Here is a 15,043-nt window from a genome sequence, read left to right on the forward strand (position 1 = left end):
TGTAAAATGAAGAGGCTGGTCCCTTTTGGCTCTTATATTTTCTGAACTTGACAATTAGGAAATGTAATCAAACAGTTAATGAAACACTAAAGATTTATTGAGAGTCTGCTGTGTGCAAGACAGCCTTTTATTTGGTGTTGTAAGAGATAAAAAATTATGACATCTTTGTTTCTCCTTGCCTCTCTAGACAGTTGATTTCTCAGATCCAGGAAACTCAGACCATTTTAGAATTTCCCTTGTGGCACAGTAAGGGTAGGGGCTGGACAGCCTCCATAAAGCAAGTAAAGAAAACTCTGATACAATGCTATTCAGAGTTTCCAATAACAATAGCTCAGCTTTTTAAAGTGCTTTACATAGTGCTTTCTTCAGCCCTTGAGAGATAGGCAGTGCAAGTATGACTAATTCCAATTTATAGGTGAAAAACAATGGAGGCTTCAAAAATTTAACTTATTTCCCCAAGGTCACAAGGATAGTGGCCTCCTGAGTAGAATTCTGAAATCAGTGGTCCTTCTGGCATACCACACTTCTTGAGGGTTTCAAGTCATTAGCCCCTGGAAAAAAAAGAAAGGACAAGCACTGCTTAGTTTCTGGTGGAGATTTCTACACCCCTCCTTAGATTTGCCATTGTTCAGTCATTTCAGTTGTATCTAACTCTTCATGATCCCATTTAGAGTTTTCTTGGCAAAGTTACAGAAATGATTTGTTGTTTCCTTCCCTAGCTCATTTTACAGATGAGGAAACTGAGGCAAATATGGTTAAGTGACTTGCTGAGGTCACACAATTGTGTCTGAGACTTTGAATTCATCTTCTTGACTCCAGACCCAGCACTCTATCCATTGTGCCAACGAGCTGCCCTTTTGATAGATTACCAAGTGTTTTACCTATGTGACTTTTTTGCTCCTCACAGCAATTTTATAAGGTAATTGGTGCAAGTTTTACTAGCCTTCTTTTATGGATGACAAAACACAGATTTATAAAAGTGAAGTGACTTGTCCAAGGTCATTCAGTTAAAATAAAACAGATGTTTATTAAGTGTAGGGCACTGTGATAGATATTTGGGTTAGTTATAAAGAGGGATAAGAAACAGATCACATTCTTAAGGAGATCACAGTCCAATAAAGGCACCAGGAAAAGCTTACTTGATTAAAAGGCATCACAAGAATTGGACCTTGAAAGGAGGGATATAGTTTATTAGAGTGATGGGGATATGGGTTAGTCATTTGCAGGCAGTGAAGGGCAGGATAAAGCAGGGCAAATAAAAGAATGGAGACAGAGAGAAATAGTGTTCAAAAAGCCCAAATGTGAACCCATGCCCTCTGATTCTGAGACCAAGACCAATTAATGTTCTTTTCTAGACATTCACCACATTGTCACTGGACAAATAGCTGAGTAGCTCTTCTGTGATTTCTTCTGTCTCTACAGTTTGGAGAATAACAGCATAAGGGCCTATCCTGTGATTTCCTGAGTATAGGGGAATTGAAAGAGGAAGTTCCCTCTCCCAATTCAGGTCAGTACCTTCTCTAACAGGGCACAGTTTCCTAGAACAAAGGTGTCAAATTTGCCACCCTGGGACTGAAAGCAGCCAGAAAAACTCCAGGGGAATGTGGTCTGACCCAGATTAAAATGTAATTTGGAAATGTTTAACAAAATAAGTATAACTACAATATAACATAGATAATGTGAATGCGTCATTTTCTTTTTTCTTTTAAAAAAAACCTTTACAGTCTGCTATTTATTGGTTCCAAGGCAGACGATAAGGACCAGGCAATAGGGGGTTAAATGACTTGCCCAGGGCCACACAGCTAGTGTCTGAGGTCAAATTCGAATTCATGTCTTCCTGGAAACAGACGCAGTGCTACATCCACTGGGATACCAGTTGCCTTCTTAATGAGAAGTTTGGACTTGACCTCTAAAGTTCCTTCTACAGCTAAGTTTCTACGATTAGTTGCTGGATGGCAAGTGCAAGGCAGGGGAGTATAGTTAAATCATTCTACAAACATCTATTAAGTGCGGACTATGTGTCAGGCAAAGTACATAATCCTGAACTGAGGAGTCTCCTCGAGTTTCTTTCCAACGTGCCAGTCCAAATGAAGCACTGTGCCAACGACCTAGCCTAAGGCAGCATGAAACGCGCACAATCATAGTCTTCCCTCCCACCCCTTCTCCCCACCTACTTAAGACCCACGTCGTTACAATCCCCGCCCAGCTCAGCTCATTCTTTGCTCTTATCCCACCTCCCTTTCGCTGTGCTGCCACTGCAACTGCCGCCCGCCGCCCTCTGCACACCAACGTGCTGGGGCTCCCGGCACCATCGCCTCGAGTTTAGTCCTAAACTGGCGGTGCGCGCAGCTGCAGCAGCCGTGGCAGCGGCGCTTCGCCTCTGGCTACTAAAGTGGCTGCTGTCTCTCTCTGCTGGCTCGAAGGGAAGGAGTGTGCGGTGGAGGTGCGGGGTGGGGCGCCCGGGGGAAGGGGATCCCGGGACACTCTCCCTCTTCTCTCATTGAAACTGCGGCGGCTGGAGCAGCAGCAGGTGGAACTGGACTTGTTTGTGCTCCCCTGCGGCCGTCGGCGACTGCGCTTTGATGGTCCGAGGTTTGGTGGGTCCGTGCTTGTTTATCCCGCCTTCTGTCGTCAGCCTCTCGGGGATCCTTAACGGATTCCAGAGGTGATTGTCCAGGGCTGGGCTCCGCTAGAGTGAACAGCATCCACGAGGAGAGAGCCGTGGCGGGAAGGCTCTAGGGAAAGCGGCTGTTTTCGTTTCTCCTTTCCGCAACCCAGAAGACCTTCCCCGCTAGGAAAGAACCAGTGATCGCTCTTGAGATAGTGGATTTTTTAACCCTTCGGAGCTGGAGTGAGGGGTCGAGTCTGTGGTCGACATTGCCCGGGACGCTTCTCTCGTGCGCTTCCGGAGCTGTCCAGAGTCCTTGGGCGCACCACTCCTCTGGATAAGGAGGGTCGGACCTGGGCTTTCGCTGGGATTGCATCTTTCTTGTTTTCCTCGGGGTTTCCTCTCTGTTTTTCTGCCCAAGAAGTGTAATTTCTCCACACTACCCCGCTTCTCCCCTATATCCCCCCCTTCGATTCCCCACACCAGGACTTTCTTTCTGACAGTGCTCACAGGAGTGAACCTGCTCCTCTCTTCCTGCCACCCTGGTTTCTCCTGGATTAGAGGAAGGGTCCCTTCCAGGGCTCTTAGACCTGGCGCTTCTTTCGCTGCCTTTTATTTTTGGGTTTGGGGGGTCTATTTCTTAGAATCTGAGGGAGTCCCTGTATCCTTACCCGCCCTCCCCCGGCACTGATCTCCATTCACCAATTTAGGTGCCTCCTCGTTACAATGAGCATTGCGAGAGTGAAAGCTTAGTTCTCTACCTTCTCCTTTTGGGGGAAATTTTGAGGGAGAGGGATTTGGATCTTCCGTGGGTTTTCTGTGTCCTAGCAAAAGGGGAACACCTCTACTAGGTGGTCTCTTCACCATGGCCTTCACTTTCGCTGCTTTTTGCTACATGCTGTCTCTGGTCCTGTGCGCGGCGCTCATCTTCTTCGCCATCTGGCACGTGAGTACCCCGTAGCAGTTTCTAACTCTTCTCTCTGTCCGGGACTCATTCACCATATCCCACCCTTCACCTCTCTCCACCGTTGTAAAAAAAAAAAATAGCCTCCCCTTTTCTAATTTTTGCAAACGTAGAGTGTAATGGGGTTAGCCATTCCACCACTCCTAGCTGCTGACGTCTCTTAGCAATCAGCAACCAGTCTTGGGAGTCAGCAGGTACAGGAATTGACGCCACCTGAGCTCAGCTGGGAAAGGCAGGGGAGGTCCTGCTCGCTTTGCCAAGGCCTTGGAGCTTCCTGAAGGCACTGTCTTCCCAAACTTTCCTGTGTTGGTCGTGCCTCATGGGGCTCGCAGAAAACACTACAGCCAGCGCTCTCTCTCTCTGTCTCTCTCTCTCTCCGTCTCTCTGTCTCTGTCTTTCCCTCGGGCAGAAGGAGAAGCGCCACCGTTGGGCCCGGCAATTAGTCAAGTAACTATAACAACTAAACATTTAAAATGTCAGCATCTGTGGTGGGTTGCATTTAGGCATAATTGGAGACAAAGTGAAAAGCGAGGGAAGGGAGCTGTTGGCAGGAGGAAGCAAGGAGACTGGAAGGAGAGGAGAAAGAGATATCGATTCACTTCGATGAGGTAGAGGATTGAAAAGTGAGAAATAGAAATGGCTGAGGGGCATAGAAAAATGAGAGTCACAAGGGAGTCCTAATCTTGGAAGTGGTGAAGGAAAGGGTGCCAGAGAAAAGCAGAAAGGGAGGAGAATGTATTTCCTTCCTGTTGGGAGGAACCTTTTGACTGCCAGAGCCTAAAATGCTTCCTGGTTTGCATGTGGGGTCGAAACCATCCCCTGCCTCAGACTCACTGGCTGACCCTTAGAAGCATTCAGCATCTGTTCGGTTTCTTTTGAAGAGGAGAGCTAGGGAAGCCAGCCGGGCTCAGATTTCCCTGCTTCTCCTCCCAGGGTTTTTTAGCTTCCTGGATGAGCTAGTCAAGGGGCTGGCTCTAGGAGGGAGTCCCAGGGACAAGCAGACAGAACTGGGGATAGGACTAAATTTATCACTTGATGGTACAAAGTGGGTGGGGGTGGAGAGAAATAGTTGGTAAAAACGAGGAAGTGTTGGGAAGAAACAACAGAGAAAGAGTTCTCTTCTTCATGTGACTACAGGTTTCAGTGAATAAGCTCTAGGCTCTGTCAGAGAGAAGAGACAGAATGGAAACCCTGACCTTGACCTCTAACCCTGCTCTCTTTGATAGGGGGCACTGCCAATAAATAAACTTAAACTCCCTGGTTTTTAATTTCCTTTTTAGCTAAATAGGACTCACTATGTTTTTGCATTAATGATAGGAAACAGTAAATACTGAAACAGAGGTTTGTATATTGGATAACATCAGTCAATATGAGTGACAAAAATGATGTAGACAGTGAGGAAAGGAGCCATTCTGGTCCCAGGGAGAACAGATGTTGGGAATCTTTCACCATCCTCTTGAAGCTCAGGGCTGTGAGGCACAACTGTTCCAGAATGGTTAGAATTCCCATTGGTGAGGTGTCAAAGGATGCTAAGAAGGCAGAACTAAGAGCACTGGGGGAAGTTGCAAAGAAATCATTATTGGTTTAAGGAAAAAATGACTAACAATAAGAATTATGGCAGAATAGAGTGGGTTGCCTTGGTAAGCAATGAGTCTGCCATTACTAGTAGTATTTGAAAAGATTGGACTACTACTTATCCAGATTATAGAGGAGGTTCCTGTTGAGGGTTGAATTACAGGGCTGCTAAGGTCGTTTTCAGCTATTATTTTGTGTCTTGCTTTTCCAGGGGGACAAATCCTGGGGAAACAAATTCACTGTTGCATGGTTGTGGCATATTTTACTTCATGCAGACAGTGGGAGATGGAGGCACAAGGAAAATTGCAGGGTGGGTGAGATGTTAAGTGTTTTGTATAAGTGAAAGAGCTTCTCTTAAAATAGAACTAAAGATCACAGAGTTCAGCTACAGAAGCTTCTAGTAGGGGATTGTGAACAGGAAGGGTATGGAAAGAGATGCTCTTGGCAGAATGAAGCATTGAGGTGGGCTGGAGCAATCTGGAATAAGAGAAATTTACATATGACAGTGATATCTAGTTTGGTAAAGCAAGTTGCTGAGAGGGAGGCAACAAAAGGTTTCAGAACCAGGAATTGTTGAAATATCTGAGAAATCTGGTGGTCAAAGGATCATAGATCTAAAGTTAGCAAATACCTTGGAGGCCATTTAGTCAAACTCTTTTATCCTACAGATAAGGAAATTGAGGACCAGGGAAATTTAGTGGTCTGGCCCAAGTTGCATAAATGGTGAATAACAGGGGGAGAAGTTGAACCCATGTCCTCTGCTCTCTTCCTTGGGGTTTAAGGTTGGAAGTTAAGGATGCCTTTGGTGGTCCATAGAATCATAGATCTAGAGTTAAAATTGATCTCGGAAACCATTTATCCTAATCCCTTCATTTTACAGAGAAGGAAATGAGGCTTACTTAGAGAGTTTAAGTAAGTTGTCCAAGACCACACAGGTAGTAAAGGAGCAGAATTAAAATATGAACTGGGCAATAAATATTTATTGAATGCTTACTTTGAGTTAGCCACTGTGCTGAGTGCTAGAGATAAAAACAAAGGTAAAAAAAGTTCTTGCTCTCAAGGAGCTCACAGTCTAATAAAGGAGACAACTTGGAAACAACTAAGCACATAGTTACAAGATACATGCAGTATAAGCAGAAGGTAAAGTAGAAGGTATAATAAAGTTTAAAAGATGGCTTGGCTACCTTTAAGACCAAGTGGCCCAATTTACAGATGGTGAGATGAGAGAGTTTGGGCCCTGATATTTCAAAGGGCTGCTCAGAGGGCACTCTTTGACCCAACATAGAACATTTGCTGTTTTGATCCTCACCCTAAAGAAGCCTGGGCAGACATTATAGTGTTTACTTAGGAAATGAGGAAAGCAAAGCTCGAAGTGATTAGGCCATATCTTCTGACTTCATATCTAATGTTCTTCTTTTTTTTTTTATAGCATGCCATATTGTTAGCAATGGAAATTAGGTAAACCAATGATCCTTCTGGCGGGTGAACATAGGCTTTTATTTGGGGGGGATAAAATTGAGCTTATAGGCAATAAGGATTGTAATGGAGAAGGTAATTTTGCTACTCTTTTCATTCTTAGCTGAAAAGGGACATGGTGAGGGGTGTCAGATTAATGCAAAAATTCTCTGCTGACAATGAGTTTCAAATGAACTCCCCACCTTATGAATTATTTACCTGAAAAGGTTAAATAGTCTTCTTATTTCAGGAAAAAAAATACATTTCTAGTTTTCCTTTTCTTCATGCCCAGAAGGGGGCAGGTACTGAAGAAGATACTGTCAAGCACTACAGATTGCTGAACTTTCCATCTGAAAAAAATAGATGACCAGAAAGACTATTTTTCAACCCACTCAGTAGATAGATAATAAATAATTCAAAAATAGGTTAATTAAGTGGGTGGTTTGTGGAGTTAGTAGAGTAATAGAAGATTAAATATTTCATTGGAATAAAAAGCCAGGCTTTTGGAGTATTCCCACTGGGTTTGCCTCTCTGTGGATTAGAGGGTCATAATTTTAGAATACCTTCCTTAGGAATTTCTGAATATAATAGAACTTCCAAGGCTGTATGTAACAAGTAAAGATTTAAATCCCAGGGAGAACTGCAAGATTTACATTTCTAACTGTCATTTCTGTGGAAGAGAATTCAATGATCATTTTTATAGTAATGTTTCAAGAATACTTCTAGCATTCTTCTTCCCAAGGAAGACAGCTCTAATTCTTTCTTTCTCTTGTTCCACAACCCACCCATTTTGTGGCTTTTTAAAAAGGTATTTGAAACACACAGAATAAACTGCTAAACTGTAAAAAACAGAAACAAAAATCCAACTGCATTATCTGAGTTGCAGTTTATCAAAGTTGCTTCTGTACTAGCATAATCTTTTACCTTCAGCCCACATTGTTTATCTTCTGAATTTCATTGACTGGTAGATTCTTAGAAACTTCAGACGTGATCAAATTCAAACCTCACCTGAAGCAAAGAATCCTTTCTCTTAAATGTGCTGGACTTCTTAAGTGCTTAATGTTTATTGAATAATAATAATAGCTATATTATATAGAATATATTATATTTGCAGAGCACTGTGTATATGTTATCTTGTTTCATCCTCAAAACCACTTTTCATTATTTCCAATTTGAAACAAACTCAGAGCTTAAGAGACTTATGCATTGTCACATAGCTAGTAACTAACTGAAGCAGGATTTGAACTCATATTTAATCTGCTTTCCACTGTAATACCTAGCTGTCAAAATATTGAGCTTTAAATAAAGTATTAAGTGTTATACTTGACATACAATATCTAGTGCCTATTCTGGATGCAGGTTTTTCTTAAATTTATATGATTTATAAATTTTATATATCCTAGAATCTCTCTTGCTGTGAATTAACAACTATGATTTTATCTTCATGCCATTTAATTTTATAATTAAAATTAGAATTAGGAAATTTTTGACCTAGAGAGTTTTTAGAGATCATCTGATATTTTAGGTGTCCCCCTCCCCCTTATTTTACAGGTGACGAAACTGAAGGAGAGAGAAGTGAAGTGGAAATGGAAGGGAATAAGCCTTTATTAAATACCTACTATGTGCAGGACACTGTGCTAAGCCCTTTAAGAATATTATCTTTTTTAATTCTCCTAACAACCCTAGGAGGAGGGTGCTATTATATCCCCAATTTACAGTTGAGGAAACTGAGGCAGATAGCGGTTAAGTGACTTGGCCCAGGGTCACATAGTTTGCAAGTGTCTAAGGCTGAATTGAACTTGGGTCTTCCTGACCCAAGCACTTCAACGGGTTTGTGGTCTATCAGTTATCCTCCACCTGGTTTAGTCCATCTGTCTAGACAGTTTTACTGGGGTGGGGTTTTTGGACATGCTGCAGTCTCTTGGAGCCCTAGGAGAGATAGGTGAAAGGTGGATACCAAAGGCTCAGCATCCTTTCTTTTCTGATACCTCCCTGCCCAGTGAATTGCCCAGGGTAATATAGTTAATAAGTGGAGAGAATTTCCCATGCTGGAGAAATTACAAATACGTTGCCAAATTCCAGTTAAGAACTTGATTCCAATATATCATATTTTTACAGAGGAAGAGAGAATGACAGGTAGAAATATTCCCCAGTCTGAGTCAGGTCTGGATTTCAGGCCCAGATTTACCACCTAAGATCACAGATTTCAAGCTGGAAGGGATTATTGAGGTTATCTAGTCTCTTAAAAGACTTAAACAGAATCATAATCCTATACTTCTTCTAAGAAAAAAGTCTTAGTTTAGAGCCTATCGGTAAACTAAGTCCTGTTACATCTTAAAGTTAAATTTTTGAGATTCAGAATTTATAATGGATTAATTGAGAGGGAAGCTTTAATAAAGTGACTGGGTCAGAGCTGGTTGGCATCCTTAAACAAATGAAGCAAGTAAAATTTCTTTGAGAAATCAGGCCTTATTTTTGACTTCTTATCTCAGAAATGTCTGAGGCTTTCCATAAAATTTTCCATCCCATGTGACAGGCTTCATCCAGCCAAATAAGCCTCTAATCAAGAAAGGCAACCCTGAACCTCAGTAAAGATGAATAAAAGTCAATAAAAAATTCCTATGATGTTATTTTGTGAAAGTGAAATACTTGGAGTCAATCTCTTATAGGACTTATGAAAGAGGTCTGCAATTTCTTCAACAAAAGAAATTCTTTTCACCAAGCCATATTTTTAAGAGGTGCAGGGCGTATGGGATGTTCAGGAAGGATGAACATCTCTGATGGAAGGGCTTGCCAAGCCCTTTCTAGGGCTCCTTGTCCACTTTTGGTGTCCACCCAACTCTCACCTGTGGTAGCATGTCCAGTGGCAACACCCCAGTAAAACTGTCTAAGGCAGAGGGGCTAAACCAGGCTGAGGGTAACTAATCGGCCTCAGGTCCATCAGTGAGTTAGGGGGATGTCTGCCCCAAGCATATGAAGACTTCCCCAGCAGAATGGATCAGATTTGTTCCAGTTGGTTCCAGTGATCATGATGGCACCCAAAACAGACTTTGTGGAGCAGCTAGAGCTTGGTCCGACATCAAAGATGCTGAGATCATCCAATGCATCCAGGGCCATTATCAAGTTGATCTGACTTCTCTTTTGCCATTGGACTTTGATGACTCTAAAAGAGAGAGTGAACCTGATGACTTTGTGCAGCTTTGCCTCGCTTAAATCCTTTTCATTCACAAGTCAAGACATCACCTCATAATGTCATTGATCCTCTTCTAAATGAAGGCGGAATAAACATTTTTAAGGGGAAATGTTTGCTACTTAGTAAATAAATCTTAGGGAATTTCTTGAGGCACAAAAAGCTTAATGACATAAGCAGGGTCACTTACCAGGAGGTGCCCAATTTAGGACTTAAAGCTGGGTCTTTCTGACTTTAAGCCCAACATGCTGTCTACTAGAGTACTGGGCCTCTCAGGAGTTGTTGAAAAAGCACTAAATTATCTGAACATACTTCATATAATGTTGTTTAAAGAAAAGGAAAAAAATTCCTAAAGTTTCACATATGGAGCCAAATTCCAGCCAAAATAAAGTGAAATCTACTGTCAGGAAAATTTGTAGCCAAAGCTGGTTAGACTACTTGCAAATACTCTACCTTACATGAATAGACATGAGAGGAAATCATCTTTTGAACAACTTTTAAGACAAAAGTTTCACTATTTATGCTTGAATCACCACAAGAACAGCTTTTTATTTTTGGAGAAATAATTCATTAATGTGGGATCCTGGATAAGTATCTTAATCTCTTAGTACTTCAATCATCTTTATAATAATGGCTTTTTAGTCAGAGTAGGTGAATTTGAATCCTGGTTCTCTCACTTCCACTGTATGACCCTGGTCAAGTCACAACCTGCCCGGGACTTAGTTTTCTCTTTTCTAAACTAGATTGCTACTAAGGTCAGTCAGCAAATATTTACTAAGTGCCTCCTATGTTCCAGGTGCTATACTAGAGATACAAAAAAGAGGCAAAAGACAGTTCTTGCCTTTAAGGAGTTCCCAATCTAATGGGGGAGACAAGAAGCAAGCAAACAAGCTATATACAAGACAGACAGGAAATAATTAAAATGAGGAAGGCATAGGAATAAAAGGGTAGACAAAGGTTTCCTGTAGAGGTTGCTATTTTAGTTGGGACTTAAAGGAGCCAAGGAGGTCAGTAGATAGGGCTGAGGAGAGAAAGCATTCCAGGTATGGGAGATAGAGAAAATGCCCAGATCCAAGAGATAGAGCTGCTTGTTGATGAATAAACTGCCAGGAGGCCAATGTCACTGGATCAGAGTACCTGGAAGGGAAAGAAGTGTAAGGAGCCTGGAAAGGTAGGTGGGGACTAAGTTATGAAGGGCTTTGAATCCTAAAGGATTTTGTATTTGATCCTAGAGGCAGTAGGGAACCATTAGAATTTATTTAGTTGGCAGTGTGGATGATGTAGTTGGACCTTGGCTTTATAAAAATTACTCTGGTAGGCAGCTAGGTGGCTCAGTGATTTGAGAGCCAGCCCACAGACAGGAGGTCCAGGGTTCAAATCTGGCCTCAGATACTTCTCAGCTGTGTGACCCTGGGCAAGTCACTTAACCCCCATTGCCTAGCCCTCACTGTTCTTCTACCTTGGAACCAATACACAGCATTGATTCTAAGACAGAATGTAAGGGTAAAAAAAAAGAAAAAGAAAAATTACTTTGGTGGAAGAATGGAGGATGGAGTAGGGGTAGACCTAGCAACAGGGTAGTACAATGGTCCAGGCTGTGCAGTGATGATGGCCTGCTCTGTGGTGAGTGGTGGCAGTGCCAGAGTATAAAAGGATTATTTGGAAGATGTGAAATTGGCAAGTCTTGGCAATTGATTGGATATGGGGCTGGGGAGTAAGAGACTGAGAGGAATCCAGAATGATTCATAGATTTTGTGCCTGAGAGAATGGTATAATCATAGTACCAACTTCCCAGGATTGTTGATGGGATCAGGTGAAATAATATTTCTAAATCACTTAACACAGTGTCTGATGAATAGCAGGCACTTAATAAATGCATATTCTCCCTTCCCTTAACCTTGTAACCTTTGTATTTTATTTTACGCATTTAAAAATGTAATTCTGAGAAGGGGTCTTTAGGCTTCCGCACATTGCCCAAAGAGTCTATGACACTAAAGATTTTAAGGACCTAACAAGAAAAGGAGACCTATGTCACCTGAGCTTTCATGAGCCACTGAGGGTGTAGATTGATGAGAAGAAAGATTTGGCTTCTTGATTAACCATTACAGATGCTGACATCTGACAAGCTAGCTCTCATGGATGACATCAGCATTCTTGAAATGGAAATGTGGCTAAGTATCACTGCAATAAAACTGGCTGTGATGGCTTCCTTTTGCTCAGGCGGTGAATGACTCAGTGGCCACCTCCTCTTGTTCAGCTGGAATGGCCAGGTTGATGGAAACTGGTACCAGTGACCAGATCAAGCAGCTATGGGGGAGCAAGTAGATTAGGACAACTCCCAGCTAAGGTGTTAGGAAGCAGGAGTCCAAGGGAAAAGATATTAATAGAAAAAGCTTGCACAAATAGTGACCACTATTTAAAAAATAAAAAAGTAATTATTCCTTTTTATTTTTTTAATTACACATAGAAACAGCTTCAACAATTGTTTTCTGACAGTTTGCACTCCAAATCTCTGTCTGTTTCTCTCTTTCTCTGTGTCTGTCTGACTCTGTCTCTCTCTGACACACACACACTCTCTCTGACTCTGTCTCTGTCTCTCTTCCTCTCTCTGACACACTCTGTCTCTCTCTGACTCTCTGACTCTGTCTGCCTGTCTATCTCTGTCTCTGTCCATCTGTCTCTTTCTCTTTGTTTCTCTCTCTCTGCTTCTCTCTGACACACACGCTCTCTCTGTATCTCTCTGCCTTTCCCTCTCTCTCTTTGACATTCTCTCTCTGTCTCTGTCAATCTATCTCTGTCTCTGTCTGTCTGCCTCTGTCTGTCTGTCTGTCTTCTCTCTCCCTCAGATGGTAAATAATCTGCTATAAGCTATACCAATGTTGAGTGACCACTGTTTGTGCAGAGGGTGGCAATATGGCATTAGTTGAAAGTGCCCTGGGACTGGGAGTGCAACTTAGGTTCAAACCTCAGCTATTCCCAGATATGTACTAATTTGGTCTCTGACTTTGGGCAAGTAATTTAGCCTCTCTCAGTTTCCTCATTTGTAAAATGAGGGCACCTGCCTCTTCCAGCTTCCATAAATTTGAAGATTGCTTTTGAGAATGTCCATTGTGGCCCCCCACATGCTCATTAGACTTTTTAGCATTGGAAGATAGCAATCCCTGTGACATTTTTAGGTAGGAAGCATGGTGAAAAGTGCCTCTTGATTTCCAGTCTATGGATTATCTCCTTTGGGGATTATCTAAAAGAAATTTCTAAATCCAGGCTGGCTTTCCTTCTCTTACTCATCTTGCTCTGGAGTCACTTCATTTCTTTGTCTCCTCTCAGCTGGGGAGACCTTAGTGAATGCAAATTAATGACTTAATTTTAGGGTTAACCTGAGGGAGTGTGTGTGTGAATTGAAGATATAACTCATTCTGTAAAAAATCTGATATATGTATGTATATATATACATATATACTGATATAACTATAATAGGGCAAATTTTGGATTAGTCTCTGTTTTCATTCAGGTATGCCATTTCTGTACGGCATTTGGCTGGCTTATTGACAATTGTCACTAAATGTATTTTCTTTGGCATCCCCTTTCCCTGCCCCCAAGATTTTAAGTGAAAAAGCTTCAGTAGGGGCGATAGATGTCACAGACAATTCCATAAGTAGTTTGAAGATGGGAGATATATTAGTGGTTCAGGAGTATTGACCTGTGCCCAGGTAGAATAGCTGGGGGGATCCCTGTATGGGGAGGGAGAAGAGCCGCAGGTAAGTATGGAGTGAGAGTAGTAGAGATGGATCTAGGAAGGAACATGACGTACTTTGGCCTTCAGTCCAGGTGGAATTGAACAGAAGGGATTGAGGTAGTTGGAGGTGCAGGAGAGTCTGAGAGAAGGTCTAAGCTTGAGCTAAATTGAACTAGTTAAACCTAAGATATGATGCCATTTAATGTTACTAAATTTTTTTTAATTAAGCACCTGCTATGTACAAAGCATTGTGATAGTGAGAAAATTAAGATTTATCTTGCATTATTTATTTATTTAAATCCCTTACTTTCTTTTACCAAGGCAGAAGACAGTAAGAGCTAGATATGAGGGGGGGGGGAATGATTTGCCCAGGGTCTCACAGCTAGAATGTATATTGGAGGTCCAATTTGAACCCAATATCTCCCATCTTCAGACTTGGCTCTCTATCCACTGAGCTACCTAGCTGCCCTTGAATCATTTATTTATCAATCCTATTTACAATTAATTGGTTTTATCCTATAACTGCTGAAGTGGTTTTTTGTCTTTGAACTTAGTTCAGAGTCCAGCTGGCCCCTAGTGGGTTAAATTGAAAAATCCAGCGCTTCTTGTTTCAAGGAATTTAGTTGACACCTTGGGGAATGTGTGTGAAGGCGAAGGAGTCGGGCATGATGTCTGTACGTGACCAAGTCATCCTTCAAGGATATCTAATTTGCTTTACAGAAAGGGCTAATTTGTTATCTTCTAATGTTGAACCTTGAATCCAATAATGAGCTTTTTTCTAGTCTCATGAGAGAAGGGGGGTCATTGCTAGCCCCCATTACCAAACTTCCAAACAATTGTATTATTTACTATACTTTATCTCTGAAAACAATCACCGAGCTTCTCTCTACCCACACTGCTATTTACTCTGTTTTGGTTTTTGTTCTGTATTCCCCCAAACCTGTGTAAGAGAATTATCCATTTGCTTGGGGTCTTTGGCATAAGTGGAGGTAAGCCACTGACCCATTTATTGATAGACAGCATGCCCCTACCAATAAATATCATCATGCTCAGAAATTGCCTCAATACAACCTTTTGTGAAAATTTAAATGCAACAACTGGTGATACAAAGACCAAGAAAATAAAACAGTCTCTGTTATATTCTTTTTTTTTTAAAAGCCTTACCTTCCATCTTAGAATCAATACTGGGGATTGGCTCCAAGGCAGAAGAGTGGTAAGGGCTAGGCAATGGGGGTTAAGTGACTTGCAGAGGGTCACACATCTAGGAAGTGTCTGAGGTCAAATTTGAACCCAGGACCTCCTGTCTCTGGGCCTGGCTCTCAATCCACTGAGCCACCTGGCTGCCCCCTATGTTATATTCTACCAAGGGAGGAAGGGTGGGAAGATATATGACATAAAGAGATGAATAAATAGAAAATACTGACAAAGTAATTGCAAGAGAAAGAGAGAATTAACAATTGGGGAGAAACAGGAAAGGCCTGATTTATGTATTATTTTGTATATATGCCCATAGAT

At 41.9% G+C, this 15,043-nt stretch overlaps 1 protein-coding gene across 1 annotated transcript in view; it reads left to right on the forward strand.

Annotated features, from left to right (window-relative positions):
- The first annotated feature begins 2,200 nt into the window (after positions 1-2,200).
- The window catches only part of CNIH3 (cornichon family AMPA receptor auxiliary protein 3), a 209,445-nt gene continuing 196,602 nt past the window's right edge, over positions 2,201-15,043 (forward strand). The window contains exon 1 of the mRNA XM_001367968.4: positions 2,201-3,554. Within this exon, the coding sequence (XP_001368005.1) occupies positions 3,474-3,554 (81 nt within the window). The 5' untranslated portion in view covers positions 2,201-3,473. The remainder of the gene's footprint in view (positions 3,555-15,043) is intronic.

Source organism: Monodelphis domestica, chromosome 2 (genome assembly GCF_027887165.1).
Source record: "Monodelphis domestica isolate mMonDom1 chromosome 2, mMonDom1.pri, whole genome shotgun sequence".
In the NCBI taxonomy this organism is placed as follows: domain Eukaryota; kingdom Metazoa; phylum Chordata; class Mammalia; order Didelphimorphia; family Didelphidae; genus Monodelphis; species Monodelphis domestica.